Source organism: Giraffa tippelskirchi, chromosome 12 (genome assembly GCF_054371585.1).
Source record: "Giraffa tippelskirchi isolate mGirTip1 chromosome 12, T2T-mGirTip1v1.2.pri, whole genome shotgun sequence".
NCBI classification, from domain to species: Eukaryota; Metazoa; Chordata; class Mammalia; order Artiodactyla; family Giraffidae; genus Giraffa; species Giraffa tippelskirchi.
The window spans coordinates 45,913,895-45,940,832 of record NC_137286.1 but is presented as its reverse complement, the minus strand read 5'-3'; the positions used below and the strand labels follow the sequence as shown (position 1 = coordinate 45,940,832).

At 55.9% G+C, this 26,938-nt stretch overlaps 2 protein-coding genes across 14 annotated transcripts in view; both read right to left on the bottom strand.

The window, feature by feature from the left end:
* Positions 1–90: 90 nt before the first annotated feature.
* KIF7 (kinesin family member 7) lies at positions 91–17,584 on the bottom strand. Of its 10 annotated transcripts, none has more exons than XM_081547160.1 (19): positions 17,392–17,584; positions 14,686–15,037; positions 13,033–13,566; positions 12,040–12,433; positions 11,266–11,785; positions 10,732–10,848; positions 9,843–10,070; positions 8,785–8,933; positions 8,252–8,367; positions 7,899–8,051; positions 6,360–6,562; positions 4,957–5,154; positions 4,449–4,574; positions 4,077–4,253; positions 2,865–3,080; positions 1,821–2,027; positions 1,468–1,666; positions 1,243–1,389; positions 91–1,039 (listed from the first exon to the last, which is right to left on the bottom strand). In XM_081547160.1, the coding sequence occupies exons 3-19, from the start codon at positions 13,190–13,192 to the stop codon at positions 666–668; spliced, it is 3,684 nt and encodes a 1,227-aa protein (XP_081403286.1). In that variant the 5' UTR covers positions 13,193–13,566; positions 14,686–15,037; positions 17,392–17,584; the 3' UTR covers positions 91–665. The 10 variants fall into 10 exon arrangements, with proteins under 10 accessions (XP_081403286.1, XP_081403284.1, XP_081403278.1 ...); XM_081547158.1 differs by having other exon boundaries at positions 8,785–8,936; positions 17,392–17,582; XM_081547152.1 differs by having other exon boundaries at positions 13,033–13,233; positions 17,392–17,575.
* Positions 17,585–20,714: 3,130 nt separating this feature from the next.
* The window catches only part of PLIN1 (perilipin 1), a 27,310-nt gene continuing 21,086 nt past the window's right edge, over positions 20,715–26,938 (bottom strand). For 3 of the 4 annotated variants that reach the window (XM_081547139.1, XM_081547140.1, XM_081547137.1), the window contains 4 exons: positions 26,522–26,694; positions 24,301–24,492; positions 23,644–23,889; positions 20,715–22,630 (listed from right to left, as the gene is read on the bottom strand). In XM_081547139.1, the coding sequence (XP_081403265.1) occupies positions 22,289–22,630; positions 23,644–23,889; positions 24,301–24,492; positions 26,522–26,694 (953 nt within the window). In that variant the 3' untranslated portion in view covers positions 20,715–22,288. Of the gene's footprint in view, positions 22,631–23,476; positions 23,890–24,300; positions 24,493–26,521; positions 26,695–26,938 lie in introns of those variants that run through there. The other variant, XM_081547141.1, reaches the window with a different exon arrangement.

Sequence of the window (26,938 nt, the reverse complement as noted above, 5' to 3'; positions counted from 1 at the left end):
CATCACTCAGCTATAAAAAATGAATGCCATTTGCAGCAACAGGGACGTAGAGATTATCATACTAAGTGAAGTAAATCAGACAGACAAATATATGATATCACTTATATGTGGAATCTAAAAAAAAATACAGATGAACTTATTTACAGAACAGAAACAAACCTATAGACTCTTGAAAAGAAACTTATGGTTACCAAAGGGAAAGGGAAGGGAGGGGATAAGTTAAGAGTTTGGGATTAACATATACACACTACTATATATAAAATAGATAACCAACAAGGACCTACTGTATAGCACAAAGAATTCTACTCAAAAACCTGTAGTAACCTGTATGAGAAAAGAATCGGAAAAAGTGGATATATGCATATGTATAAACATTCTGCTTCACATCTGAAACTAACAATGCTATAAATCAACTATAAAATTTTAAAAATTATATTAAAAAGCCAAAACATGGCAACTGGGTACCGCATCTTAAAGGAAGTGACGGGTAGAAGTCTGCACCTTTTTTAAACAAGTGATTCAAGTCCAGTTCTGGGCAGTGGCCCTAATATGTTGACTCTAAGGAGAAAGATCAGGACCTGCTTTAGAGCTTGAGGTAAGGACTCCTTCACAGAAGGGAACGTCAACACCACACCTCTGGGCAGGCCCCAATCTCCCAGGTGTGCCTACAGGGGGTTTTTCCTGACATCGATCATCCCCGGGCTGGCCCTCCGCAGTTCCCGGCGGGACCTGGCCAAGGGCCCAAGGTTCCAGGGCAGACCTGCCTCGCCCACAGGCAGCACCCGCCCCACTGGGGGCTCAGCGGCCTCCCGCTGCCGCAGCTCCTCAGGGGAGCCCTGCTCCTCACTGCACAGGCTCGAGCGTTTCCATGTCAACGGTAACGGGGCGTGGACCAAGTCCCGCATCTCCTCCCGTAGGCGGGGGGCACCCTCCGTGCCGGTGGGCTGCCAGAGAGGCTCAGGCGCTGGGTAGAGCTCTTCCTCGCTTCCAAGGGCTTGTCTGTTCTCCAGGCACGGGGTCCTCTTCTCTCCGCCCATCACTGGCAATAACAACATCCTTGTCAGAAATGGAGGTAGCCAGCCACCCCTTCCTGAAGCCCTAGCCTTCTTCCAACATCCCCGTGCAATCAACATGTGAAATGACCCAAGAGATGAAGGCAGAGTGGTTTCTAAGCTTTGCCCAGAACAAAGACGACCCGATGTCAGGACCCTGGCCAGCCTGGTGATGGCACGCAGCAATTACCCCTGCTCTGGCTGGCGGCACTCAGGGTACTGAGCTTCTGCTTCAGCTCCTGGTTCAGCCGCATGTGGCGGCCCAGCTCCTTCTCCAGAGCTTGGATTCTGGTCTCGTACTGCCTCCTGCTGTCCGCCAGCCCTTCGCCAAGGTGGTCTGGAGGAAAAGAGGCAGGAGGAGGTGGTGAGGCGCTACAGGGCGGGCGGTGGCCCCCACGGCGGGCCCGGGCCCTACCTCGGCTCTGCTGCAGCAGCAGCTGCACGTGCTGCTCATGTCCCCTCTGCTGCAGGGTCAGCTGGCGGTCCATCTCCAGGCGCTGCCGCTCCAGGGCCGCCTCCAGCCAGTACACCAGCCTCTGCTGCTCCTCCAGCTGCAACTCGAGCTCCGAGAAGGCCACCTGCTGCTGGTGCTGCTCCTCGCGGAGTGTCACCACCTGTCCCCAACAGCCAGGCTCAGCCCCCAGCGCCGGCTCCCTTCACCCAGGACTGTTCACCCAGGGGCAGCAGGTGTGTGGCCGGCTCACCGCCCATGCCATCCACCTGCCTCCACCCTGGTGGAGGCGGGGATCTGCGAGCTCCATGACCCACCTTGTCGAAGTACTTGCAGAGCAGGGCTCGGGTCTCTGAGGACGAGAGGTAGCTGAGCTTGGCCATGAGGTTCATCTCGCACTGGGACAGCAAGGAGGCCGAGGCCCGCAGCACCCGCTGGCGGCACGTGATGGCCTCGTTCTTGTACTCGATGGCGGCGTCCAGGGCCTCAATGGCCTCATCCAGCTGGAACAGCGTCCGCTCCTCCTGCGGAGACAGGGATGGGTAGAGGGGGGCACGGGCTACCCGCTCCATGGGACGCCTGCCCCCTGAACACCGAGGTCCTGGGCAGAGTCGTGATGGCCACACACAGGCATGACCCAGCCCTTATGTGCCCACTTGTCCTTAGAGCCAGAGAGGTGCCCCCGCCCACTGCAGCAGGAGCAGGGATACTTCCATCTCTGCCTCGGCTCGGGGGTCGTGGAGGCCGGGGCTCTGCTAGGAGGCTGCTCTCTGAAGCTCACAGCCTCTGGAGTGACCTGTGCTTGGGAGACCCTGCTCTGAAGGGAAGGCGTGGCGGGGCTGCAGAGGCACCCAAGGTCTGCTGGGGTCCATTTCCCCTTCTTTTTGGCTGCACCATGCAACATGCAGGATCTTAGTTCCCCAACTAGGGATCAAACCTATGGCCCCTGTAGTGGAAGCAGAGTCTTAACCACTAGACTGCCAGTTAAGTCTCTGGGGGTCTGTTTCTCTAACAGACATTCTCTGCTGGCAGGAGGGCAAACCTATGTGGCTGTGAGGTGTGCTGACATGGTCCCAACTTGCATCCCACGTTGGGAGTTGTGAGCTGTGAGCACGTGCTATACACCTGAGGTCAACGTGATGCAGGACACAGGACGAGTCCCGAGTGCAGCTGGGGGAACCAAGGGCAGCGAGGCCCAGCCCGGGGGCTAGAGCAGCGGTGGGAGGGCTAGTCCTGCGCCTTCTTTGGGGACTGACACCCGGGAGGGATGCGTGTCCCAAAGCAGGGAGGCCCGCACCCAGCGGAGAGCTGGGGCCAGGGGTGGAGGGGAGCGGGCGGCCGGGCCGGCCCACAGGGCGCACCTCAGGCGACAGCAGGCTGCCCTGCCTCAGCTTGCTGTCGATCTCCAGCCGCTGTTTCAGCAGCGAGTCCTTCTCCTGGCGCAGTGCATCAATCTCCCCACGGATCTGCTGCTGGCTCTGGGCGCTGCCCTGCCGCAGCTGCCCGCTCTTCTCGGACAGCTCCTTCTCCAGGTGCTCCAGCCGGCTGGACACTCGCACAATGTCCTCACTGAGGGCCTGGGGGCGGCACCGCCGGTGATGAGGGAGGGGCAGGCCCCACCCTCCCAGGGGCCACAGGAACAGGCCAGCCCTGCCACGGAGGCTAAGGAGGTGTGCTGTCCAGCAGGAGGCCTGACTCTCAGTTCTGTACAAGCTGGGGAGTGGGGGCCTAGGGGACCCGAGCCTCTGAAGAGGGTCTCCCAGAGACGGCCCAGAAGGATACAGAAAAGCTAAGGACAAGAGGGGACAATGTGGGCAAAGGCAGAGCGGGGTGGTGGTAGCCTGTCACTGAGATGACCTGACTCTAGTTGGTGATGGGAATGATGGGGAATTAGTGGCCAAACCCCAAAGGCCCTTTGGGAACCTAATGTGGAAGGAAGTGAGGGTTCTAATGGCCAAGGGACGTTCCAGATAATCCAGCTGAAACCCTCTAGGACTCCATGACAGCAGAAGAGGGTCTGGAACCCTGTGGGCATCTAGCCCAAGCACCGGCTCCTGGGACAGCTCTGGGCTCTGTGTGAAGTGATGTACCCCTTGTCTAGTCCCCAGGGCAACACCGTGATTGCATCTGCCAGGAGGAAATTTGGCTCCGAAACTTCCTACTCAAGAGGGAGCAACGAAGCCAAGTGGAGCTGGGTGGGGCCAGGCGCCACTGCCTCCAACCCCAGTGAAGGCTCTTTCTCTCTGGCCAAACCACCTCTCTACACCTGTGGCTCCTCGTTCTGCCTGCACAGAGCAGGTGGTTAATGAGGTACAATGCATTGTGGGGTAGATACCTGGAGAGGTTCTTCTACCCACACATCAGAACCCACATCACAGACACTCTGAAGACCCATAGGATAGAACCCAGGAGGACCGAGACCTGGCTGGAGCTTACCCGGCAGGGACATCACCTAGAAGAACCTCATCTGTCTAGAACTCACCTGGCAGGGTTGTCAGCTGGAGAGATGTCACTTGGAAGGACCTTATCTGATGGAATCTCACCCAGCTGGGCCTCACCTGGCTGGGCCTCACCTGGCTGGACCGCAGGCGCTTGCTCTCCAGCCCCGTCTTCTCCTGCATCAGGGCTTCCTTCTTGGCCAGGATGGCCTCCCGCTTGTGGAGCTCCTCCCCCAGCTCCTCCAGCGCCCGCCGCTGCTGCAGGACCTTCTCCATTTCCTGGTCCAGCCACTTCTTCTGCTCCTCAATCTTCTGAGGGACAGCAGGGGAGGCGGGAGGGAACTCAGATCTCCCCTCTGGCCACGTGGATGGTGTGGATGGCCACCCAGCTCAGAGGGGGAGAATTGTGTGCCCACCGGCTGACCCCGCAAGGCACTCTAGCAACTGGCCAGGCTGCCTGGCCGGGCTGCGGGTGCCCCTGGGGGTGCGGTTCAGCCCAGACCCCACCTGCTGCTGCTCCAGGCTGACCACAGAGCCGTTGCTGCCGCTGCGCCGCTTCCTCTGAAACGCCGCGATCTCTTCTGTCTTGATCTTCAGAATCTTCTGCTGCTGCTCGTGCTTCAGCTCCAGCTCCTGGGCATGAAGTTCAGAGTGAGAAGTTTGGTGGGCAGGGCCCTGTGGGGTTCCAGTGTCCTCCCAGAGCCCGCGATCCCCCAAGGCCACAGGAGTGCCTGCGCCACTCCCAAGACAACCCTGCACAGCAAACCCAGCCTCGCTACCCTCAAGTTCCGCTGGGGACCCGCCAGCCGAAGCAAACACAAGACTGCTGGACCCCTTATCTGGTTCACCTTACTGAATTCTCACCCTAGCCCTGAGTTTCCTGTAACTCGCATTTTCAAGGGAAGAAACAAACTCAGGGAGGCCACGTGACCAGCCTTCTACGGTCACGTGGCGGTACGCGCTCCCCTCAGCCTCCTGGCTGGGACGCAGGCACCCCGCCAGCCAAGCACCCAACCTTGACGCGGTGCTGCCGCTTGTTCATCTCCGTCTCCAGGCGTCGCTTCTGCTCCGTCTCCTCGCGAAGCCGCCTCTGCAGCTGCCCCTGCTGCTGCCGCATGAGCTGTACGTTCCTCTCCAGCTCCTGCAGCCGCTTCTCGCTCTGGGCCGACAGTGATGCCAGCCGCTCTGTCGCCTGCTTCTTCTCCTTCAGTACCTGGGACCAACACAGCTTCCGCTGGGCCGCTCATGGCAGCTGCTAAGAGCTGGGCATGGCGCCTGGCACTCAAGAAGGACGGGCAGGACAGAAGGATGATGAAGAGGGACAGACAGAGGGGAAGACGGGCCAATGGACAATAGACTAATAAAAATAGCAAATTATAAAAATGTCAAAATACTGTGCCGTTTACTACATACCACGCAGTACACCAAGTGCTCTCAGTATATTAAGTGATCCTTACAACCCTACGAAACGACTTTAAAGGTTTCCTACTTAACAGATTAGGCAACTGAGGTGCGGAGAGGTTAGGAAACTTGACCCAGGACCCACAGCTAGTAAATGGCAGAGCTGGGATTCAAATGCAAGCAGTCAAGGCTCCTGAACCTGTGCTCTTAATCACTCTACTGTAGTGGACAGACAGGTGCAAAGATGAATGGATGGAAGGGTGGGTGGACAGACAGATGATGGGATCATATAAAGGTTAAAAACAGGGGACTTCCCTGGTGGTCCAGTGACTAAGACTCTGAGCTCCCAATGCAGGAGGCCTGAGTTTGATCCCTGCTCAGGGAACTAGATCCCACATGCTTATAACTAAAATGATCCTGTGTGACAACTAAAGATCCCACATGCTGCAACTAAGACCCAGTGCAGCCAAATAAAAAAATTTTTTTTAAAAAAAGGAAAAAACAGGACGAACAGACAATGCAAGGATCGATAAACAGAAATAGACAAATGAACAGACACATAAATAGTCACATCAACTGATAAAAGGATAACTGGATGGATGGATTAGACAGACACCTGGACTGGTGGGTGGATGGACAGAGGGATGGTGGGCTGGAGGGATGGATGAACAGACAGCTGGAAGGGTAGACATACGGAGGGAGGGGAGGGCTACAGGAGGGAGGGGGGGTTCCTTCCCATACCCTTCCCTCATCCTCGCTGGTCTCCTAAGGTGGTCTTCAGGCAGGGCCCACCTCCCCGCCTCTGCCTCTGCTGTGTTTAAAGATCCCCAGCACCGCCAGCTCCTACCTAATACCAGTCTCACTCTGGAAGGCCACGAGGGCGTTCGCACCACCAGCTGGGGCTGGGGCACCCCCTGGCTCCACAGTGGGTGTGGGCTCCGGGGCTCACATATGTCTTGATCCCAGGACCCCAGCCTGGGAGGCTGCAGCCACCACACCTGGGGTCCTGACACTGACCTGCACTTGGTTCTGAGCAGCGGCAACCCTCTTGCGGAACTCCTGGAGCTGCGAGCGCTCACCGGCGTCCTGGGGCTCCCTGCCCTCGAGCTCCTGCAGCTGCCTCTGGCCCTCGCTCAGCTCGGCCCGCACCCGCTCCGCCTCCCGCTCCAGCTCCTGGATGCGCTGGCTGTGCTGACGGTTCAGGGCCTGGGCGGCCTTCCCTGGAAGAACCGGGGTGCAGTCAGCACCGGAGGCACCTCTCCCTGAGGAACATCACAGCTCCTTCCCCAGTGGCTTTCCCAGACCTCGGTCAGCCCCCAACACCGGCCAGGATTTCACGACAACTCTGTACCCCCAGTACTGCAATCACTTACTACTTTTCTTTAATTTGACTTATTTTTTAAAATAGCCTTCTCCATAGCAGTGACCCAGGGAAAACACGGGTTAACTAGTTTTCCTTTTACCTAACACATACTAAAATAAATATGTAACTTAAGCTGGCATACAACTAAGCCTCTAGAACTAACTTCCATTTGTAGGAAATAGGGAGGACAAAGGAACAAGCTAAATGACACCACAAGGAAGCTAACAGACAAACCCAGAATACCTGGGATCTGGAACATTCTACAGGATGACTGAAAAGATGAGAGAAGGGAGATTTCAGAGACCTAATGAGCAAATGTGTGGACAAGCCTGGAGCTGCACAAAGACACTGTTGAAGAACTGCTTCTGTTCTGAGCACTGTGAGAGTATTAGTTTAGTTAGATATGCTAATGGCATTTTGGTTAAAATATCCAAAAAGAGGCATACTCAAAGGTGCAGGAACGAAGTCTCGGATTTGCTTCAGAATATTTCAGCAAAAGAGGACTTCCCTGGTGGTCCAATGGCTAAGACTCCATGCTCCCAATTCAGGGGGCCCAGGTTCAATTCCTGGTCAGGGAACTAGATTTGGCATGCCACAGCTATTAATGAGTCTGCATGTTGCAACCAAAGATCTGGCACAGCCAATAAGAATAAATTAAAAACAAAAAATTTTAGCAAAGAAAAAAGGGAGAGATGAAGCAAATGTGGGCCAAGCTTGGAAATGCTAAATCTGAATGATGGGTATGTAGGGACTCTCATATGTCTGTCTGCAATTGTTCCCAATACATTTTGTAATAAACTCATAGCTATTAAAATTAAAAAGCTCGACCAGTCATCACCTAAAATTATCCCCTGCTCGTTCGCCTGTGTCACCAGTAGCAGATGTACTACTATGACTGGGGGATGCTGTTTGCTCCCCGGGCAGTGTCTGACACACAGCAGGCAACTGATTAATAACGGTAAGAAATAACGCTTCCTGAAAACTAGTCTAAGCATTTTACCTGAATTAACTCATTCCAACAACCCATAAAGCAGGTGCAGTTACTATCTCCATTTCAGAGCACACAGCGGTTATCCTACCTGCTCAAGGTCACCCATCTGGAAGAAGCTGAGCGGGCAAACCTAGGGCATCTGGACCCTGCTCCTAACCACTCACCCTTAGGTGGGAGGCCCAGCCCAAAGCCCCTCCCTCACCTGTGCGCACCAGCTCGCCAATGAGCTCCTCCTTCATGCGGATGTTGATGGCCAGCTCACGGATCTTCTGCTGGGCTTGGGCCAGTCGCCACTCAGAGGCCATGGCCGCGGGGGCCTGGCGGGGCTGAGCCAGGGCCTTGCTTCCACCAACCACTGTAACAGGCTGACTGTCAGGGTGGCTGCCGCGACAGATAGTGGGGGAAGCAGGGGTGGGCAGAAGGGAGGGAAGTGGCGGGGAGGAATGCCCTGGCCAGGGGAAGCCAGGGATGATATGTGGACTCTCCAGGGTGGCCAGTCCAGGACCATGAATGGGTAAAGAGGTCAGGATCCTTTCTGCGCCCCACCCAGCTCACCTCTGGGTCCCGGGATAGCTGCATCCAGCTCCTCCAGGCGAAGCTCTGGGGCCTTCCTGTTGAGTGGACTCCCCGGGCGGGCCCCCATCCTCTGGTTCCACTTGCTGATCCCATTCCTGGAGGGAAGAAGGGGAGTCTGTACCCCTCCCCAGCCCTGCCCCAGCCCAGCCACCTCCCAGGCTCAGGAGGGGAAGAGAGAATCCCAGGCCTTCCATCACCCCAGGGTCACTGTGACCTCAGGATGTCTGTCTGGTAGAACTCAGAGGTCAGCGGCTGAGCTGAGAGGGTGCAGGGATGCCAGGGGCACCAAGGGCCACCTTGGAGGCCAAGAACCAGGAGGCCAGGACCATCCCTCAGCACACCCACCCCAGCGAGAATGCTTGATTCAGAGCCCACAGCCCCTGCCTGCTCTCCCCCAAGGGCTGGCCAGGACGATGGAGGCAAGGGCACCCTGAGACTACAGTGGGATCCCCCTCTTGCCCAGCTGAGGCCCTGAGCCGGTCCTTATCAGGTGGGCCATGGGTCCCACTCACCTTCGTGGGTGCAGGCTCTGTCGAGGCGGCCCCTTCTTCTCCCCCTCCTCTTCTTCTTCTCCTTCTTCCTCTGATGCATCTGAAGATCCACTTCCCAGCCTGTCTCCCTCTGTCAGAAACTTGGCTCCAGCCTCCCTGCCATTTTTCATCTGCTGGGGAATGCGAGGGTTTCAGGACAGGCTCCCAGGGCCTTCTCCAGCAGCCATCTCCCCCTACCCAGTCTTCGACACACCTTGCGTGCTCCTTACATCTCTGCCTCTTCAAGCCCGACCTTACCTTCAGGATCTAGCTCCAGTGATATCTAAGAGGCCTTTCTAAATCTCAAGTTGGAGCAGAAACTTCTCCCCTCCTCCCTTGTTCCTTCCTCTACTCCTCCTGTTCTCTTGCCCCCCATCGCCCCCACCCTGCTCCGGCTCCCATAGCAAAACTGGCACTCCTCAGGGGACAATCTCCCCTTTCCACCTTGTATATAAGTCATCTGCATCAAGTACCTCACCAGCAATGCCCCACCAGAGTGGGGGGTGGGGGGTCTGGAACAGGCTTCTTCCAAACCCACATCCTCCCACCCCTCAGTCCCTCTGGCCTTTAGAGCTTAGATGACCCAGAGCTTTCAGGCAGATGCAGGAGCAGCCTTTGTCCAAAAGGCCCCAAGTGACAGAACTAGAAACAAGAGACCAGGTTCAAGGAGATTAGAGCTCATGGAAAAGTGAACTTGCAGAGGAAGGCATCCAAAGATGGTGTGTGGTGGTGGTGGGGTGACTTCAGTGGTGATGAGCTCCCCATCCCTGGAGGTAGGCAAGCATTCCATTTCATACCGGAAGCCAGAACCCCCTTTGTAATCCTCACTCCAAGCAATCTCCAACTACTCCAAGGATGTTCCATGGTACCAGATCCTTCTGAGAGGCCCAACCCAAATTTGGGCCATTCCTCCAGGAACACCAGAAAGGGGCATCTCATAGCTGGTCCCATGAAAGCACAAGGTGAGTGACACATTCCCCAGTACCACCCCTCCCCGGCTCAGGTCAGCCAGCAGACACCCAGCCTTGCCGCCTTCTCACCTCTCCCCAGTTCTCAGGGCCAACTTCATCTCCAGGAATGCAGGTGGGGGGCACCATGCCCAGCACGTGGGTGTGGGCACCTCCCAGGGGGGCTGTGTGAGGCCGGGGCACAAAAGACCCAGGAGGCAAGCCCTGCAGGATCCCTGGGGCCCCCCAGCCTGGCCGCACCAGCTCCAGCCGCAGTCGCAGCTCTGCCATCTCCTCCTGCTGCTCACGAAGACGGTCACTCTGTAAGACACGGTCCAGGTGCTGATGGGAGATGCGGATGAGAGAGAGGTGGGGTGCCAGGGTGCTGACAGGCAGAAGTGCAGGAAAATGAAGAACACGTCTGAGACCACCCTGCCCTCTCTATGCTAAAATGGAGGAGAGCCAAATGCCTCTGACCACCTCTTGGGTGTCCCTCTGGAATACACAGTGCATTAGTTCAGGTTTAAACTCTCCCACCCCACCACATCACCGACTCGATGGACGTGAGTTTGAGTAGGCTCCGAGAGTTGGTGATGGATAGGGAGGCCTGGCGCACTGCAGTCCATGGGGTCGCAAAGAGTTAGACACGACTGAGCCACTGAATCCACCCTGCCCCATCTATCACTCCCTCCATATTCATGCCAATCACTGCCACCAGGGGGCGCCCAAGAGCAACGCCTACCTGGTTATCTTTGCACAAAAGGAAAAGCAGGGCTCAGGAGTCTCACCGGGCTGCCTCTCCAGTTCCAATTCCAACCCACCCTCGCACACCCACTTGCACCAATCTGTTCCTTTCCTCCGCACTTCTGCTCACATCTCTACCCATCCTGCCAGAACCCACTTCTCTCACTCTGACACAACTGTTTCGCCTCCCCGCAGAAGTCCCCCCTCCCCACCATCACTGCGGGAGGGGGCGCTGCACCTGAAGTTTGTACTGCTCCATGGCGTCCTCCAGCGCAGCCAGAAAGTCTCGGTTCTCTTCTTCCAGCCGGGCCACCTGGCTCTGCAGGGCCAGCAGCTGCAGCGGCCCCTCATCTTCCTAGGGGGGCAGGGAGAACAGCTTCAGGGGAACAGTCAGGACGAACCTGCCTGTCCCTGAGTCACCCCGCCGGCCCCACTTGCTATTCTGCTCCAAAGTCTGCCTGCAACGGGGAGGGTTGTCCAGACCCCACATGGCCAGCAGTCCCCTCCACAAACCATTGGGCTATCTCTTGTCATTAATAAAAATATTTTCATTAACAGTAATATCACCACCACTATTACTAAGAACTAGCCTTCATCAGCACTTATGACACCCTCATTCCTTACATCTCAAGGAGGTAGATACTCCTGTTATCTCTATTTAACAGATGAAACCCTGAGGATGCATCAAGGTCATCAGCAGAAATGTCTCTGAAGCCCTGTATGAAAACCTTCTTCCTCCCCCCACCCCCAGGCCACACCCGGTCCTGGTCACCTTTCGCCCGCTGGGCCCCTGGGTGGCCTGCTCCTCGGCAGAGGCGCTCTCGATGCCGCTGTCGGGCCCAGAGGCGGAGCTCAGGGCGCTGCGCTCGCCCTCGACGGCGCACAGCCAGTCGCGCACCTTGCGGGCGGCGGCGCCGGGCAGCCCGGGCTCGGCCTGCAGCTCGCGCAGGAGGCTGTAGGCGGCGTCGGTGCGGGCTCGGTAGCGCGCGCACTCCGCGCCCAGGCGGGCAGCGGCGGCGGCGGAGGCGGCAGCGGGGCCCGGGGCGCGCCGGCCCCGGTGGATGATGCGTGTCTCCGACCGATGTCTAGGCGGCCCCCGGGCGCTAGCCACGGCCTCCTCCGGCCCCCGCTCAGCCTCGGGCCGCCAGTTGACAGTGGCGCGGTTGCGAATGTTCTGGGCGCGGCTGGCGTAGTTGAGGGTGTTGAGGGTCTCGTCAAAGTCGGAGGAGGAAGGGCTGACACAGGCGATCATCGTGGTCTTGGCGTTCCCGCCCAGGGAGTCTTTGAGGATCCTGAGGGCGCCAGGGAGATGCGTCAGGGGCCCCAAAGTGCCAGAGCCAGAGGTTCAGACCCCAAAAGGGTTTGAATCTCTGTGCGGCTCTCTGTGGGCCCGAGACTTCAACCACGTGTAGATCGTGCCCCAGAAATCAGAAGGGGACCCATCTCTTGTCGCCCCACCCTAGCCAGAGAGGCCAGATAGGCGCCAGGACAGACTAGGGGGCTCATGGGGCCTCTTTTCCCCGGGCCAGCAGCACTGGCAGCTCACCGGGTGATCTTGGAGTCCCGGTAGGGGATGTGGCTGCCCCGGCGCTGGGGATCACCCAGGGCACTGATGACGTTGCCTAGAGCCAAGAGGCTGCTGTTGATCTGGATGCTCTCCTTGAGTCGCTCGCCTGTGCTGCCTGTCTTGAGCACCCTCTCTGAGCCCGCCAAGTCCACAAAGTGGAACTTGGAGACAAGCAGCTGGCCGGCCGCAGGTCGGGGCAGGCGGCTGGGGGCGCGACCCCGCTGCTCCAGGGTCACGGTGAAGATGGTGTGGGAGCGGCTGGAGAGGCGGTTGAGGTGTGTGGCTCCCGTGTGCCGCGCTGCGTTGCCCATCTCCAGGAGGCTCAGCACTTCGTCCAGGCCCTCCACGTCCACCTCCTTCACCCCACACAGCACTGCGGGCACAGAAGGCTGTGAGCCCAAGACAAGGCAGCCTGAGGCTGATCAGCCAAGAGGGCAGGCTGAGCAGGACTGGTCCTCTACAGCTCTTCCTGACTCAGTGGCCCCTTCTGCATGCCCAGGGGGTCCTGCCCATCCTGCTTGGGGATTTAAGGGTTTCCAGCTTCCCTGGTGGCTCAGATGGTAAAGAATCTGCCTGCAGTGCAGGAGACCAGGGTTTGATCCCTGGGTTGGGAAGATCCCCTGGAGGAAGGCACGGCAACCCACTCCAGTATTCTTGCCTGGAGAATTCCATGTACAGAGGAGCCTGGCAGGCTGCAGTCCATGGGGTTGCAAAGGGTCGGACATGACTTAGCAACTAACACTTTCACTTTTTTCAGCTTCCCCCATGCCTACCTCAGTGACTCTCACTCTGGGTACACCAGTGTATACTGAACTCAGCAGAGACAGGGAAATGAAAGCAAAACTTCCCAAAGCTTCAGCTTACTAGTTAGGAGGTACCCCACTCCAGACAGGGGATCCATCCTAAGCAGGTGAAGCCTCCCCAAGCCAGGTTCCCCACTCCCAACCAGGGGAGGACCCAGGAGTTTCTTACCAACATTGCCACGATCGTCCTCCCGGAGCTGGATGTCCCGGCTGGCAGTGCCCACCTCCAGCAGGTCTCGGAACTCCTCCTTGTACACTTCCAGGTAGGATACGTGCACCAGACAGTCCAGCAGGTCATTCTCATCAATCAGCTTGAAGGCCTCAGCCATGGCCCGTGGGATGATGCCCTGCTCGTCCTCGTGAAGGGAGGCTGGGGAGACACCGCAGGGCCACCTGCCATGGTGCTTTCAGCTGGGCATGGTGCCCATGAGGCCCAGAGGCTCCTGCCAGCAGCTGGCAGGTGGAGCTCCAGTGTGGAGAAGGCAGGGGCAGAGGCCAGCATGGACTGGGCAGCCTGATCCAGGCCAGGCTCCAGGGTGCTCAGGCAGAATTTCAGAGTTGGAAGCAGCCTCTCAAGGTTCAACCAATACTATCATGACGTAAGCATCTCCACTACATCCTTGTCAGACAGTCAGATACCCTTTGTTTGATGACTCCTGGGGACTCATTATCACAGTCTATGCTCAGTTATCTAAAGAAGCCCCTAAATTTATCCCAAGGAAGTAACAAAAGGATGTTCAGAACACACTCTTCCTCATAACTTAAAAAAACAAAACAAAACATAAACACTCTCAGTGTCCATCGCAACATCCAAGAGGGGGTATGATTAAATAAATTACCTTATATTCACAATGACACGCTAAGCAGCCATTAAAGTTTTTGCTTGAATAATAACTAATGATACAGAGAAATGTTCATGATATTAATATATTGTTAAGAAAATAAAACAGGATACAAAAGAATGGTACATTGGTACCATATTTTTTTAAGTATAAAAATTTTCACCAGGAAAAACTGAATGCTAACAGGGTGAGTGATTTCTGAAAGGCAATTATCAGAAAGTGTCAAAGTGTTAGTCGTTCAGTTGTGTCCAACTCTTTGCGACCCTACAGACTGCAGCCCACCAGGCTCCACTGTCCATGGAATTCTCCAAGCAAGAATACTGGAGTGGGTAGCTATCCCCTTCTCCGGGGATCTTCTCAACTCAGGGATCAAACCTGAGTCTCCTGTATTACAGACAGATTCTTCACCATCTGAGCTACCAGGGAAAGGCAGTTATCAAATAAGTTTTCTTTCGTGGATGTGCTTTTCTGTATTTCCCTAATTTTCTACAACAAACATGTACACTTTTCAAATCATGCTCCTTAGAAGCGGGCAATCCCTTCAGTTGGCCCAAAGCATCTCTTGCAAAACTCTGCTCCAGAGCCTCATGGAACCAGCCCGCTTCCCTGCTATGCAGCCCCTGGAGAATGTCTCTTCCAGGACAGTCTCCCTTCCAGCCATCCTGACCATTGACAACTATCCTGACAACCTCCAGAGACAAGACAACTTCCCATGCCCTTCCTCCCCGTGAGGTCCCCAGAACCAGACAGTATGATCCCATCTCTATGGACTTCAGAAGGCCACTCACCTCCAAGGACTCTTCTTCCTGCTCGACCCAGCCCAGGGACACAGCTGATCCCATCCTGGGCTGCGGATCTACTTAGGAAACCCGCCCTCCCTCCTCCAGCCTCATCTTCAACAGGAAATGGCAGAGGCAGAAATTCAGGAGACGTTTGAGGCCCCTCAACATGGGCAGGGGGCCTCAAGCCAGGTCACTCACCCACACTGGCCTCCCCCATGGTGTACGTCTTCCCGGAGCCCGTCTGACCATAGGCAAAGACGGTGACATTGAAGCCTTCAAAGAAAGCCTCGAGGAGAGGCTGCACACAGGCCTGGTACACAGCCTCCTGCCCGGCGTCCTCATCCAGCACCACGTGGAAGCCGAAGTGGCGGTCTCGGCCCAAGGTGACCCGGCCGTGCCCAGGCTCCACCCTGAGGCAGCTCTGGTGCCCGTGCAGCAGCTCCTTGGGCAGGAGCGGGCGGACTCGAAGGGCCACCCTCACAGGGGCCTCCTCAGCCCCTGGAAGCCTCTGGGCCTCCAGCCCCATGTTGAGAGACTGCTGCTCCCGGCTCTGCGGAGAGAGGAAGAGGCCCCAGCCATCAGCACCTAGACTCACCTTGCAGGTGACTTGGAGCCAGTTCCTGCAGCTCCTGACCTTGGAAGGATTAAAAGGGAAGGTGGTCAAAATTCAAAGCATCCTCCATGCCCCAACCTGATGCCCAGATGCTGCAAGGGCCACAATAGAATCCTACACGGTAGCATTTCACGGCTCCCATCACTGACCAAACGAGCCCCTAACTCCTCCACTTGACACCCAAGGGCGTCTGTGTTCCCACTGGGACCCCATCTCCTAGAAGACACACACACAAGCAGCACTGCACAAGGATCTCTTTTCCCTAACACCCACCCATGGTCTCTGCCTTTGTAAAACTCAACATTCAGAAAACTAAGATCATGCCATCCTGTCCCATTACTTAATGGCAAATAGATGGGGAAACAATGGAAACAGACTTTATATTCTTGGGCTCCAAAATCACTGCAGATGGTGACTGCAGCCATGAAATTAAAAGACGCTTGCTTCTTGGAAGAAAAGCTATGACCAACCTAGACAGCATATTAAAAAGCAGAGACATTACTTTGCCAACAAAGGTCCGTCTAGTCAAAGCTATGATTTTTCCAGTGGTCATGTATGGGATGTGAGAGTTGGAGTATAAAGAAAGCTGAGCGCCGAAGAATTGATGCTTTTGAACTGTGGTGTTGGAGAAGACTCTTGAGAGTCCCTTGGACTGCAAGGAGATCCAACCAGTCTGAATCAGTCCTGAATATTCATTGAAAGGACTGATGCTGAGGCTGAAACTCCCATACTTTGGCCACCTGATGCAAAGAACTGACTCATTGGAAAAGACCCTGATGCTGGGAAAGATTGAAGGTGGGAGGTGAAGGGGACGACAGAGGATGAGATGGCTAGATGGCATCACTGACTCGATGGACATGAGTTTGAGTAAACTCCAAAAGTTAGTGAAGGACAGGGAAGCCTGACGTGCTGCAGTCCATGGGGTCGCAAAGAGTCGGACACGACTGAACTGACAGCCTTTGTCACAGCACATTGCCTGCTCCACCTTCTTAAAGAGAGTTAGCACATCCTTTGAGGCCAAGCCCCCACACCAGATACTGACAATTCCATCTCCTAAATAATCAAGAACACCTGCTTCTCTCCATCCTATTACCCAAGCCCAGATCCCACCCACTGGACAGAATATTTACCAACCTCCTCACTGGCTTCAGCCTCCCTGCACCTTCCTATGTGGCAACCAGGGGCAGCTTTCAAAAATGCAAATGCAACCACACCACTCTCCTGCTTAAACTGCCCCCAAAAGAGGCAAAAGGGGTTCCCTAATGCTCTAGATTCAAAACCTTAACAGGAAAAACAACTTTTAATGGGCCCTGCCTATCTTGATGACTTACCCCTAATACCCCACATTTCCTCACCTTTCTCTGCCTGCAGCACACTCAGCTGTTGTTAGTCCCACCTCCAAGGAGCGTCCTCCCCTCCAAGGAGGGGCGTCTGATCTGTGGCCCCCACCACCCACCCACATCCACCGCTTTAGTTCTCCCATCAGCCACTGATCACTCCCTTCCCTTGCAAAAGCCAGGTTATCCATTGGTCTCCCCTCACCTCCCAAACTGGGGGCTGGAAAGCAGGGACCTGCCTGTCCCCTTCAGGCTGTATCTCCAGCACCCAGCACAAGGTCCGACGCTGAGTAGCTGCCCAACAGTGATGAGCAGTTTACATCCAGGGAACTTTCCTCATCCCCACTCCTCGCCCCCACCCCAGGGTCACAGCTCTTTATTTTTCACTACTTCTCTCAGCACCTGTAATCATTCGCTCGTTCGTTCAGTCATCAGTCCCAGCTGGGTGTCCGGCCCTGGGGCCGCAGCGGTAACTGCCACGCAATACTATGGGCGCCTTCGGGCATCCCTCACCCACAGCTTTTCCAGCCCCGCGATCCCGGCTTCTCCTCGCCCGGGCTCGGGGCCGTGCTCTGCGCACCCGAAGGCGCCCAGACAACCCCGAGGGTTCCGGAGTTGGGCACGGGACAGGAGCTCCGGGAAAGTTGGGAGAAGTGATTACAAAGGCGAACCCGACTCTCGCAGCGTGGGTGCTCGCTCCTCCTGGCCAGGCCCGGAATGCCGGCCTCAGGCCCAGACTTAAGGAAGGGGAGTCTCCGGTCCACTCGGAGAGGGGCCTGGAGGAGATTAGCAAAGATGGGGAGGGAAGGAGTGGTCCTCGTGCTCGGTCAAGGCTCCCTGGGGTGCCAACGCCCAGTGCCACCCAACCCAGGCCTGCACAGGGAAGGGGCGAGCGCGCGCCTCCTCCCTCCCACCCGCATCTTAGACCTCCACCCCTCCCCGGCCCACACCCACCTGCTAGGGTGCGCGCGTCGTCCCCCCGCGGGTCACTGAGGCTCTGAACCCCAGCGCGGCGCGGTCGGATGCCGTCACCGGGACCCCCGCCCACCAAAACATCCCGCCCCTCAGCCGCAACTCCTCCCGCCTGGGCGCTCCCAGACGGAGGCGCAGGCTGCGCGGCGCCGCGGAGTCTGTCCGCAGACGGGGCGGAGCGGGGGGCCGGAGGGGCGGGGAATCGGGCGTGGCCTGGGCTGAGCGGCTGGACCACTGGCCCCGCGAGCCGCAGCACCGCCCCGAGTCGCGAGCGCTGCGCGCTGATATTAGCATCTACCCGCCGAATGCTGGGGACACAGCAACCAAAAAGGCCGCCCAGATTCTCCGATCTGGAGAAGCCCACCAGCTGGTGGAGTGGAGCATCTAGGTTTATGATGCAAGTTGTAACAAGTGATGAATGAATACCAACTAGAAGACAGTTTCGTTCCACGAGCATTTTCTAACCCTGAGACTCCGATAAACAGTAAGCCTAAAAATCAATTCCTGCAGAAGGAAATGGCAACCCACTCCAGTATTCTTGCCTAGGAAATTCCATGGACAGAAGAGCCTGGAGGGTTACAGATAATGGGGTCGCAAAGAATCGGACACGACTGAGCGACTAACTAAAAATCAACTACTGTAGTTCGATTGTTCATTCAGGCACAGAGACCTTCTCCCTTCCTTTCTATTGCAGCCCTCCCCAAGCTCCGTCAAAGCTCAGCAAAGCTCTCCCTTCCTAGACCCCAGGAAGCCTCCAGCCTTGTTTTCGTCTGATTTCGCTACCTCTTCTAAAGTCGAGAAGGACCCATCCCCTGAGATATTCGGGGTTGAGATGGTGTGGCAGAGGCCCTGGCTGTACCCTGGGCACTCACACCAGGAAGTCATCTCTGGGCCCCTTCTCTGCCCCAGAGCCGGGGTGACTTAGGGGTGGATGGACGAAAGCACGAGGGAGCTCCTGTTCAGGCCTTTTAGCAAGCTGGGCAGAGAGCAGGATGGTCTGAGAAATCCTGGCCCCACAGTTCTGGCTTATAAGTCCCCAAGTTTGGAATGGGCATGGGATCCACTGGTCGACCACACTGCCACCCAGCCTTGGGTTCCTGGCTGGACAACTGGCCCTAGAAGAGGCTAGCGGGAGGTGGGGGCTGCCACAGAGTTCTTAGCCAGCCTCTCCAGTTGGGGAGGCAATTCTGTGGGTGAACAGCCAGTGGAAATCCTGCAGAAGGGGTTCATCCTGCATCTACCTGAGCAGGTGCTGTCCAGGAAACCGCCCTCAAGTATCTCTTCCAGCATGCCCTGTACCATCCACCACATCACTCAAGTCATATTTGACTCTTCTCTTCTCCAATATACCACCAAGTTTCAATGTCTGGGAAAACTATGCTTAATACAAAGAGCATTAAAACCCAAGTTGTAGGACCTCCCTGGTGGTCCAGTGGTTAAGAATCCTCCACCTGCGTTCGATCTCTGGTCTGGGAAGATCCCACATGCCGGGAAGCAACCAAGCCCATGCACCCTAGAGCTGTGCTCTGCAACAAGAGAAGTCACTGCAATGAGAAGCCCGAGAACCACAAAGAAGACCCAGCACAGCCAAAAAAAAAAATAGCATGATAAATGTATGTTATTAAGTGTAATGGCTGTTTTTCCATCTCCAAAAGCTGTGATTCAGTTGGAGGTGCATTTTGTGAGCTGCAATAGAAGAGAGGGGACAATGTATTTCTCTGGAGAGGGACCTTGGCATCCCAGTGTGAAGGGGAGGTCTGCCTGAGGTCCAGAGTGTGGGTGAGCTGTCACATCCACATGAGCAGCCAAAGTGATGTCTCTCAGGAGAAAAGCCCCACATCCAGCCTGGAGCCAATGAAGCAAATTTCTGTCAAATGAGATGCTTCACTCTCATTTCTCACCAGAAAGTATTCAGAAAGACTGAGGGCAGGCTCAGAGCACTTTGCTACCAGTTTAATGATAAAGACAGCATTTTGTGGACAAGTTGTTTGCCTCCTGGGCTGTCCTGTGCCATATGCTGGTTCCCAGCACCCTGGGTGGGATCCAGGACAGGGTGAGGGGTCTGGGTCTGGCCAGTGGGTGTGTTGACTTCTACGGCTCTCCTGGCAGGAGGGGCCCCAGGACGATGGAGGAACAGACAGTTAGGAGTGTGGATTCCAGAGCTCCAGGAAGAAGTCGGCGTGGGCAGGTGACGCCCAGGATAGCTGGGTGTTTCTATCTACACCACCAGGCCTGAGGCCAGTTCTCCAACAGCTGCCCATGGGGGCCCTGCCAGGGCTAGGCTTGACTCTAACTTCTTAGCCATGTCATATCAGCTTCTAAAGGCCCCACTTGCCAGATCCACACCCCCCTCCCCAGGAAACTGCTGAGTGTGGTGTGGATTGTGAGCGTGAGGTAGGGGGTGAGGTGGGTGAGCTTGATCCCAAAGCTAATTCAAGGTCCTGACCATGTCCACCTGTGTATGTCCATGAACACTCCCCTTTCCTCATTCTAGACATTCCCAGATTCCAAAGCCATGGATCAAGGCCAACTGCTCACTACACCAAATATCTGCCAAGGTCCAGAGTCAGTGTCAGGGAGAGTCAGGGACCTGGATTCTTAGGTGTGAGACAGAGTGGAGGCCAAGAGGGCGCTCATGGGTCTGAGGGGGTGAGAGGATGAGTGTGTGTATACAGATGTCAAAAAGGATGGACAGAAATGTCAGAATTACCTGTGCAGGTGCAGATGACAATAACAAGGAAAACCGAGTTGTCTGGAAAGCTATTTGGCATTATCTATCAGTATTTTCTCTTATTTAGAATTTATTTATTTTTTGGTTGTTTTGGGTCTTTGCTGCTGCACAGGCTTTCTCTAGCTGCGATGAGGGGGCTACTCTTTCTTGAGTGCTTGGGGTTCTCACTGTGGTGGCTTCTCTTGTGGAAGCAGGGGCTCGAGGGGCACAGGCTTCAGTAGTTGCAGCACTTGGGCAGCAGGGGTTTCTAGAGCATGAGCTCAGTAATTGTGGCACGTGGACTTGTTGGACTAAGTCCATGTGCCACACACATGTCCCACATCCCACGGCATGTGGGACCTTCCCGCACCAGAAATCGAACCCATGTCCCCTACATTGGCAGGCAGATTCTTATCCACTGTACCACCTATCAGTATTTTTAAATGAATGTGCTCTTTCACTCAACATGTCATGGTTTCGAGTTATAAATGTACCCTATTGATATAGGCACACATCTACATGAAACATTATTGTATAAAGATATTTATTGCAGCCCTGTTCCTGGGAGCAAAAAAAAAAAAAAATAACAGAAAAGTTCATAATTAAGGAACTGGTTTAATCAAATATAGCACATCTATATTATGAAGCACTTACTATGTGGCTGTTAAAAAGAGCAAGGAGGATTTACGATACTGCTTACAAAAATACTTGTAAGATGTATTGCTGAGTGAAAAAGCGGTGAGTATAACACCCCACAGCTTGTATAAAGAGTGGGGAGGGTATACGTGTGTGCTTGCGCACCCTCAGTCTGTAATGGAAAGGGTACACAAGACTGGTGCCAAGATTGCTCTGGGAAAGGGGAACCAGGGAACTCAGAGAGGAAAGCACACACCCTTTTGCAATGTTTGAATTTTAAATTATATGTATGTGTTTCTAAATGTACCAAATACTAACGTTTTCAAAAACAGGTTTGGAATGAACTGTGGCTATAGGGTCTATGCTGTTGTTGTTCAGTCCCTCAGTCGTGCCTGACTGTCTGCGACCCCATGGACTGTAGCCCGCCAGGCTCCTCTGTCTAAGGGATTCCCAACCAAGAATACGGAGTGGGTTGCCATGTCCTACTCTAAGGGATTTCCCAACCAAGGACCAAACCTGTATCTCCTGCATTGCAGGCAGATTCCTTATCGCTGAGCCACCAGGGGACGGCCCATGGATTCTATATATATCATTTATATAACTAACCTTCTCTATTGTTTTCTAGGACTGGGGGCGCCAGCACTCAAAACGTGGAAGAGTGAACATTTAGGTGTAAAACCGCCACGGTGCAAATGGCGGTGTAGCTGGGAACACAAAGGTGGCGATACAGAGCACAGGCCAGGACTCAGCCTGTGAAGAGGGCAGGGTTCTCAGGAAATGATGCTAATATGTATCTAGGCACTTCCCAGGTGGCACTAGTGGTAAAGAACCCACTTGCCAATGCAGGAGACATAAGGGACACGGGTTCAATCCTGGGTCCGGAAGATTCCCCTGGAGGAGAGGGCATGGCAACCCATTCCAGTATTCTTGCCTGGAGAATCGCATGGACAGAGGAGCCTAGCGGGCTACAGACTATGGGGTCGCGAAGAGTCAGACACGACTGAAGCAACTTACCACACACGCACGCTGTTCCCTTCAAAGGAGTCAGCTGAGAGCCTGTGTACTCACAGGAATCTCTGCATTCCGGGCTTGAAAATGTGTCAAGATTGCCTGCTTGAACCCTTGGCGTGGTGACACGTTACTCACTGGTAGCAAATATTTGTCTACAGAGGATGGATGTAAATATTGGAAACAGTTAAATGTCAGCGGGCCACAAGTTTGGTGAAAGAAGTGAGAGATAAGTTAGGCAATTAATCTTTTGGTAAAAAATAATAATAATAAAAAAACCAAGGCCTAGAATCAAAGCAGACTGCTACTCTCATGTTTCTCAAAAATGGGCTCTGACAGCTAAGCCCAAAAAGGATGGTCAAAAGATGTGTGCCTTGGAAGCATCCTTGGAAGGAGGCTCGGGACCCAACAGGACTACTTTGAGGAAGCCAACGCTCTTCGTAGGTTCTGTATGTCTGCTGGCGACAGCGGCCCGGCCCGGGGTTGGGGGAGAGCGCCGGACCAGGAGGGCGGTGGGGAGGCAGCTCAGCTCTTCTTGCGCAGCTGGCTGTACTGCGCTCGGCCCAGGATGGGCTCCATGACGCTGGGCCGGAAGAAGCTGTCGCTGACGCGGCGCGTGGGCTTCTCGCGGGGCATGGCCGGGAAGGCGGCGCGCGGCAAGGCGCTCGCGTCCACCCGTTCCTCAGCGGCCGGGCCCCGAGCGCTCCGCAGGCTGCCGCGGGGCGGCGCAGGGCGCGGGGCGGGCTCCGGGCAGGCGGACGGCGCCCCGGACCCTCTGCGCTCCGCCTCCCGGCGCTCGGCCTCGGCCGGAGGGTTGTCGATGTCCCGGAATTCGCTCTCGGGCTCCATCAGCGACAGCCTAGGGAGCTGTGGGCCCGGCAGCCACGTTAGGGCCTTCGGCTTGGCCCTTGGCCCTGCACCTCCCACCGCCGCCTCGTCTGCAGCCCCGCGGTCACGCGCGACCCGGAGGGCACCGGCGCGAGTGGGACGGGGATGGAGGATGCAGGGGGACCTGCCGAGGACGGCCACCCCTGCCGGTGTCCAAAGTGCGGGCCCCCAAGGCAAGGCAGGCAGCCACCCTCTAGTTTCCAGACCCCGGGGTCCCCCTCAGAGGTCCCTCAGTGGGAGATCAGGGGCTTTCCTGACCCTTCCTTGGCCCAATTCCGTGAGCTAAGCACAGCCCACACCTTGCCCCTGCCTGGGTCAGGGTACCCACATCTGGCTCCAGTTTGGGTCCAAAGTGAATGGAGCTCTCTTCTGGACGGAGCTCTCTGCCGAGACCCCTGTTTAAGCCTCTTGGTGAGAATGAGTGACTAGTAAGCCATTCCCCACCCCTACCCTCCCAGCCCTCCCACCCTCAGCTTGAAGGGGCCTCCTGCTCTGACCAGCTCTCCTAGTGCCTGCATGACCTGTTAACTTGCTTTGGGAAGGGACCCAGGGACCCCCAAAGTGATAGTAGGCACCCCCTGGAGATTTCCTGCTGGGAACAGGTATTGGAATCAGGATGGGAGCAGCTGCTGTCCCCTGGAACACAGCCCACCCGCAAGGGGTCCCGGAAGCCTCCCTCTAACACTTCCCCAGGGAGCAGCATGCAAACCTGCCAGGCCCCTTGGTTGGGAGCTGAGGGGTGAGGGCTGGGCCACTGGGGGCCCCAGACGGATGATTGGTGACCTCTCCAGCAGCAGGTAGGAAGGATGGATGCGGGAGAAGGTCTCAGGCCAAGGCCACCGGTCTCTATATTCTTGGGGCTGCAAAGGCCCCCAGTCAAAGCCACAGTATGTCGGAATGTTTCTGGGGCACCGAGGATCAGAGACTGGGGGAGGGAGAGCCGCTGTCGCCCCTTCAGTCTAAGCTGCTCTTTGGGGGGGGGGGGCGCTCACCGGGACGTAGTGCACCACCGTGTCCACCACGTTGTCAGTGACGCCCTTCAGGGCGTCGGACAGGGACATGGCCCTGCCCTTGGTTGAGGAGGTGGCCCGGGCCGGCGTGAGGTGCAGCATCCTCCCCGCTGTGCCCAGCACAGCCGCCGGCGCCCACGTCACGACCGAGACGGTGCTCTGGAGGGCCTTCTGCAGGGTGTGCACCACGCGGCCCAGGAGGCCCTGTGGGCCGGGCAGGGCTGCTCCCTGGTGACCAGAGCAGGGTCAGTGCCTCCGCAGCAACTCCCCTGACCCGTCCCCTCCTCACCATCCCCGGAGCTAGAGGGGAAAGAATCTGGACACTAAATCGGAAAAAAAAAACTATTGGCCTGGCTCTTGGGCAGGTCACTTCTGTGCTCTGAACCTCAGTTTCTTTATCTGCAAAATGAGGATGACAGTCTCTGTCCTGCCGATTTTACGGGGTTGTGAGGATCTGCTGAGAGAACTATTAGCTGGGTGCTCAGGGGTGAGGTGAAGAGTGCTGCACCCACATACACATCCCTGGGCCTGGGGGCAGAGACCCTTGTGTCACCCTGTGCCTCTGCTTCTCATCCCCTCAGGGGGCTGCGGGACCCCCAGGTTCCTGCACACCCACTCGGCTTGCACGCTCCCCCTTACCTCACTGAGCTTGTTCTCCTCGGTCTCTGAGTCCTCCTCCTCCTCGGTCTCCTCCCCCTCAGTGTCCATGTGGTCCTCGTGGTCCTCCTCCCGGGTGGCGGTGAGGCTGTGCAGCCAGGGCACCCGCACCTCGCTCTGCCGCCGCGACACCACCTGCATGGCCGCCGCTGCGCCCCACTGGGCCAGGCTGCTCTGAGGGCGGGAAGGCGGCAGTCCGCGGGCTTCACCGCCCCTGCCAGAGGCCAGGCAGCCCCACCAGGCAAAGCCCCGCATCCCCAGGGTCAGGGTAGGGGGAGGCGAGCAGGGCCTGGCCCCAGCGGACTGTTCTCCCAACTTTTTATGCAGTGATAACTTACACCCACTGAGGTGCGCACGGCTTTAGGGTACAGCTCTGGGAATTTTTAGAAACACACGTGAGTATGACCAGCACAGATCAAGACACAGACCATTTTCAACACCCTAGAAAACTCTGTGCCCCTCATCGAGTCAGTACTGCCTAAGGGGACCACATACTGGCCTCTATCACCAAGCATTAATTCTGCCCATTTGTGAATGGACTCACACGTGTTTTCTTTCGTGCATAGCTTTTGTTCAATGTTATGTTGTAAGATTCACCCACATTACTGTCTAAGTAGTTCCTCCTTTTTCATTTCTGTGTCACACTCCACTGAATATACCAAAATTTACCTATTCTACCGCTGACGGACATTTGTGTTGTTTACAGTTCTTAGCTAAGGATAAAGCTGATAGTAGCATTTCCAACGTGTCTTTGGGGGATATAAGCTCTCCTCTCTGTTTGGTGGAGTTGCTGAGTCACAGGAGATGTGTGTGTTTAGCTTTCAGAGGTACTCCTTGCAGATCTTTAGAGTGAAGAAATCAAGAGGGCCTGAGGGTCCTATGGGAGGAAACTGACCTGGGCAGGTGGGCAAGTGTCCACTGCAGCACAGCCCAGCTCATTTCAAACCCCTAGCTGCTAATTCGCTTCAGTCGTGTCCGACTCTGTGCGACCCCATAGACGGCAGCCCCTGAGGCTCCACCATCCCTGGGATTCTCCAGGCAAGAACACTGGAGTGGGTTGCCATTTCCTTCTCCAATGCACGGAAGTGAAAAGTGAAAGTGAAGTTGCTCAGTCGTGTCTGACTCTTCGCGACCCCATGGACTGCAGCCTACCAGGCTCTTCCGTCCATGGGATTTTCCAGGCAAGAGTACTGGAGTGGGGTGCCATTGCCTTCTCCGTAGAGGGCCCCACAAACAGAGTCTCCTTGTTATACAACCTTAGGGGACACCATTATTTTCTCTGTAAATGGTGGTGTCTGAGGTTGTGCCATAGAGTGGCCCCCATCTGCTATGGGCTAGGCTAGGGCACAGGAGTCAGTCTAGCCCCCGTGGGGAAGTGACCCCTAGTGCAGGGGACAGGGGAGAACTACTGCTCCTGCATCCCTACAGGACCAAGCACGTGGTGGGCTCTCAGCAAACATTTGCTTGAATAAATGAGCCAGGTTTGACAATGCTTTTTAAAGTATCACCCTCATGATGGCTGAAAAGTTGTTATCTTGTTCACTGAACTTTACGCTGTAATATTTTTATTTCCTTTTTTAGTGGGGGCAGGGGACTTAGTTTCTTATTAAAGTTTCTATGAAAAAAATCCAGGCTATCCCTGCTAAAATACACAGAGAGTGTGGTGTCAGGGGGAGTAAGCCCTATCTGGGGCTAGAAAAGACAACTTTACCAGAGGTGCAGTGGGATGCCAATTAGAAGCCTCTAGAAGGGAAACCAGAAACCTGGTGGCAGTTAGGGACATGGCCCAGCTGGGGCTCTCTGCCCCAAAGGAGGGGTTTGGTGCCTTGCAACTTGCTTATTCAGAGGTGATACGCCCTAGTACCTACAGAGAAGATGGGTGGGGGGGGGTCTCTGCTTTCTCCCAGGAAGGTTGGGGGATAGAGTGGAACCTAAAGGGAGAATGGGAGAGACAGAAGGGGGTGGGGTGGGGCAGGATGATCCTAACAAGCAGGCCTGCCCTCTTCTCCCCTTGCATCCTAGAGGGTTAGCCCTCCACCCCACCTAAGGTCTCTTATCCTTAGACCTAATGTTCCATCCACCCCCCACCCCTGGCTGGAAAAGAGGATGTTCTCAGGACAGGAGGTGGAATTGGATAGGGGATGGGAGGGACCAGGAGGTCCACAGTGTTCCCAGACCATTGCAATTCAGGGTAGACACTCACCAGAGGCGCCACACCTGGGATCCACATGGCCAAGGCGTGACCCTGTTTCAGCGCCCGGGCTGTGGTCTGGAAGGTGTGTCTAGAGAGAGTGTTGGCCAGGGCCCCAACCCTGCTCACGAGGCTCGGGTCTGCCTTGGGAGGTTTCTGGGCATCCTGGAGTCCTGGGGCAGGGGCTAGGTGGGAGTTGCGGGGGGGAGGAGAGGAAAGCAGATCAGAGAGGGGCTGGACAAAGCTGGGTTGTGTCTGGGGTTGGAAAGGGATCACCCTATTCCACCACAAGCTCACTGGAGATTTGGGGAAGTTACTTTCTCCACTTAAAAATGGGGAGAGGGGCCAAATGAAAATGGAGCCCTCTGGAAATCTTGCTGGGCCTTCCCTGCTCCACAGCAGTGGCTGCGTGCTCAGTCACTTCAGTCG

Bases quoted from the DNA above. Each gene is read 5' to 3' on its own strand.
- KIF7 (XM_081547150.1), bottom strand. From the start codon at position 15,013: ATGGGGCTGGAGGCCCAGAGGCTTCCAGGGGCTGAGGAGGCCCCTGTG. The intron at 10,849-11,265 runs GTGACCAGGACC...CTGCCCCCCTAG, and splicing joins AGGGGCCCAGCGGGCGAAAG to GAAGATGAGGGGCCGCTGCA. The intron at 3,081-4,061 runs GTGAGGCCCAGC...TGCCGCCCCCAG, and splicing joins GCCAGGTGAGGCCCAGCCAG to GCCCTCAGTGAGGACATTGT.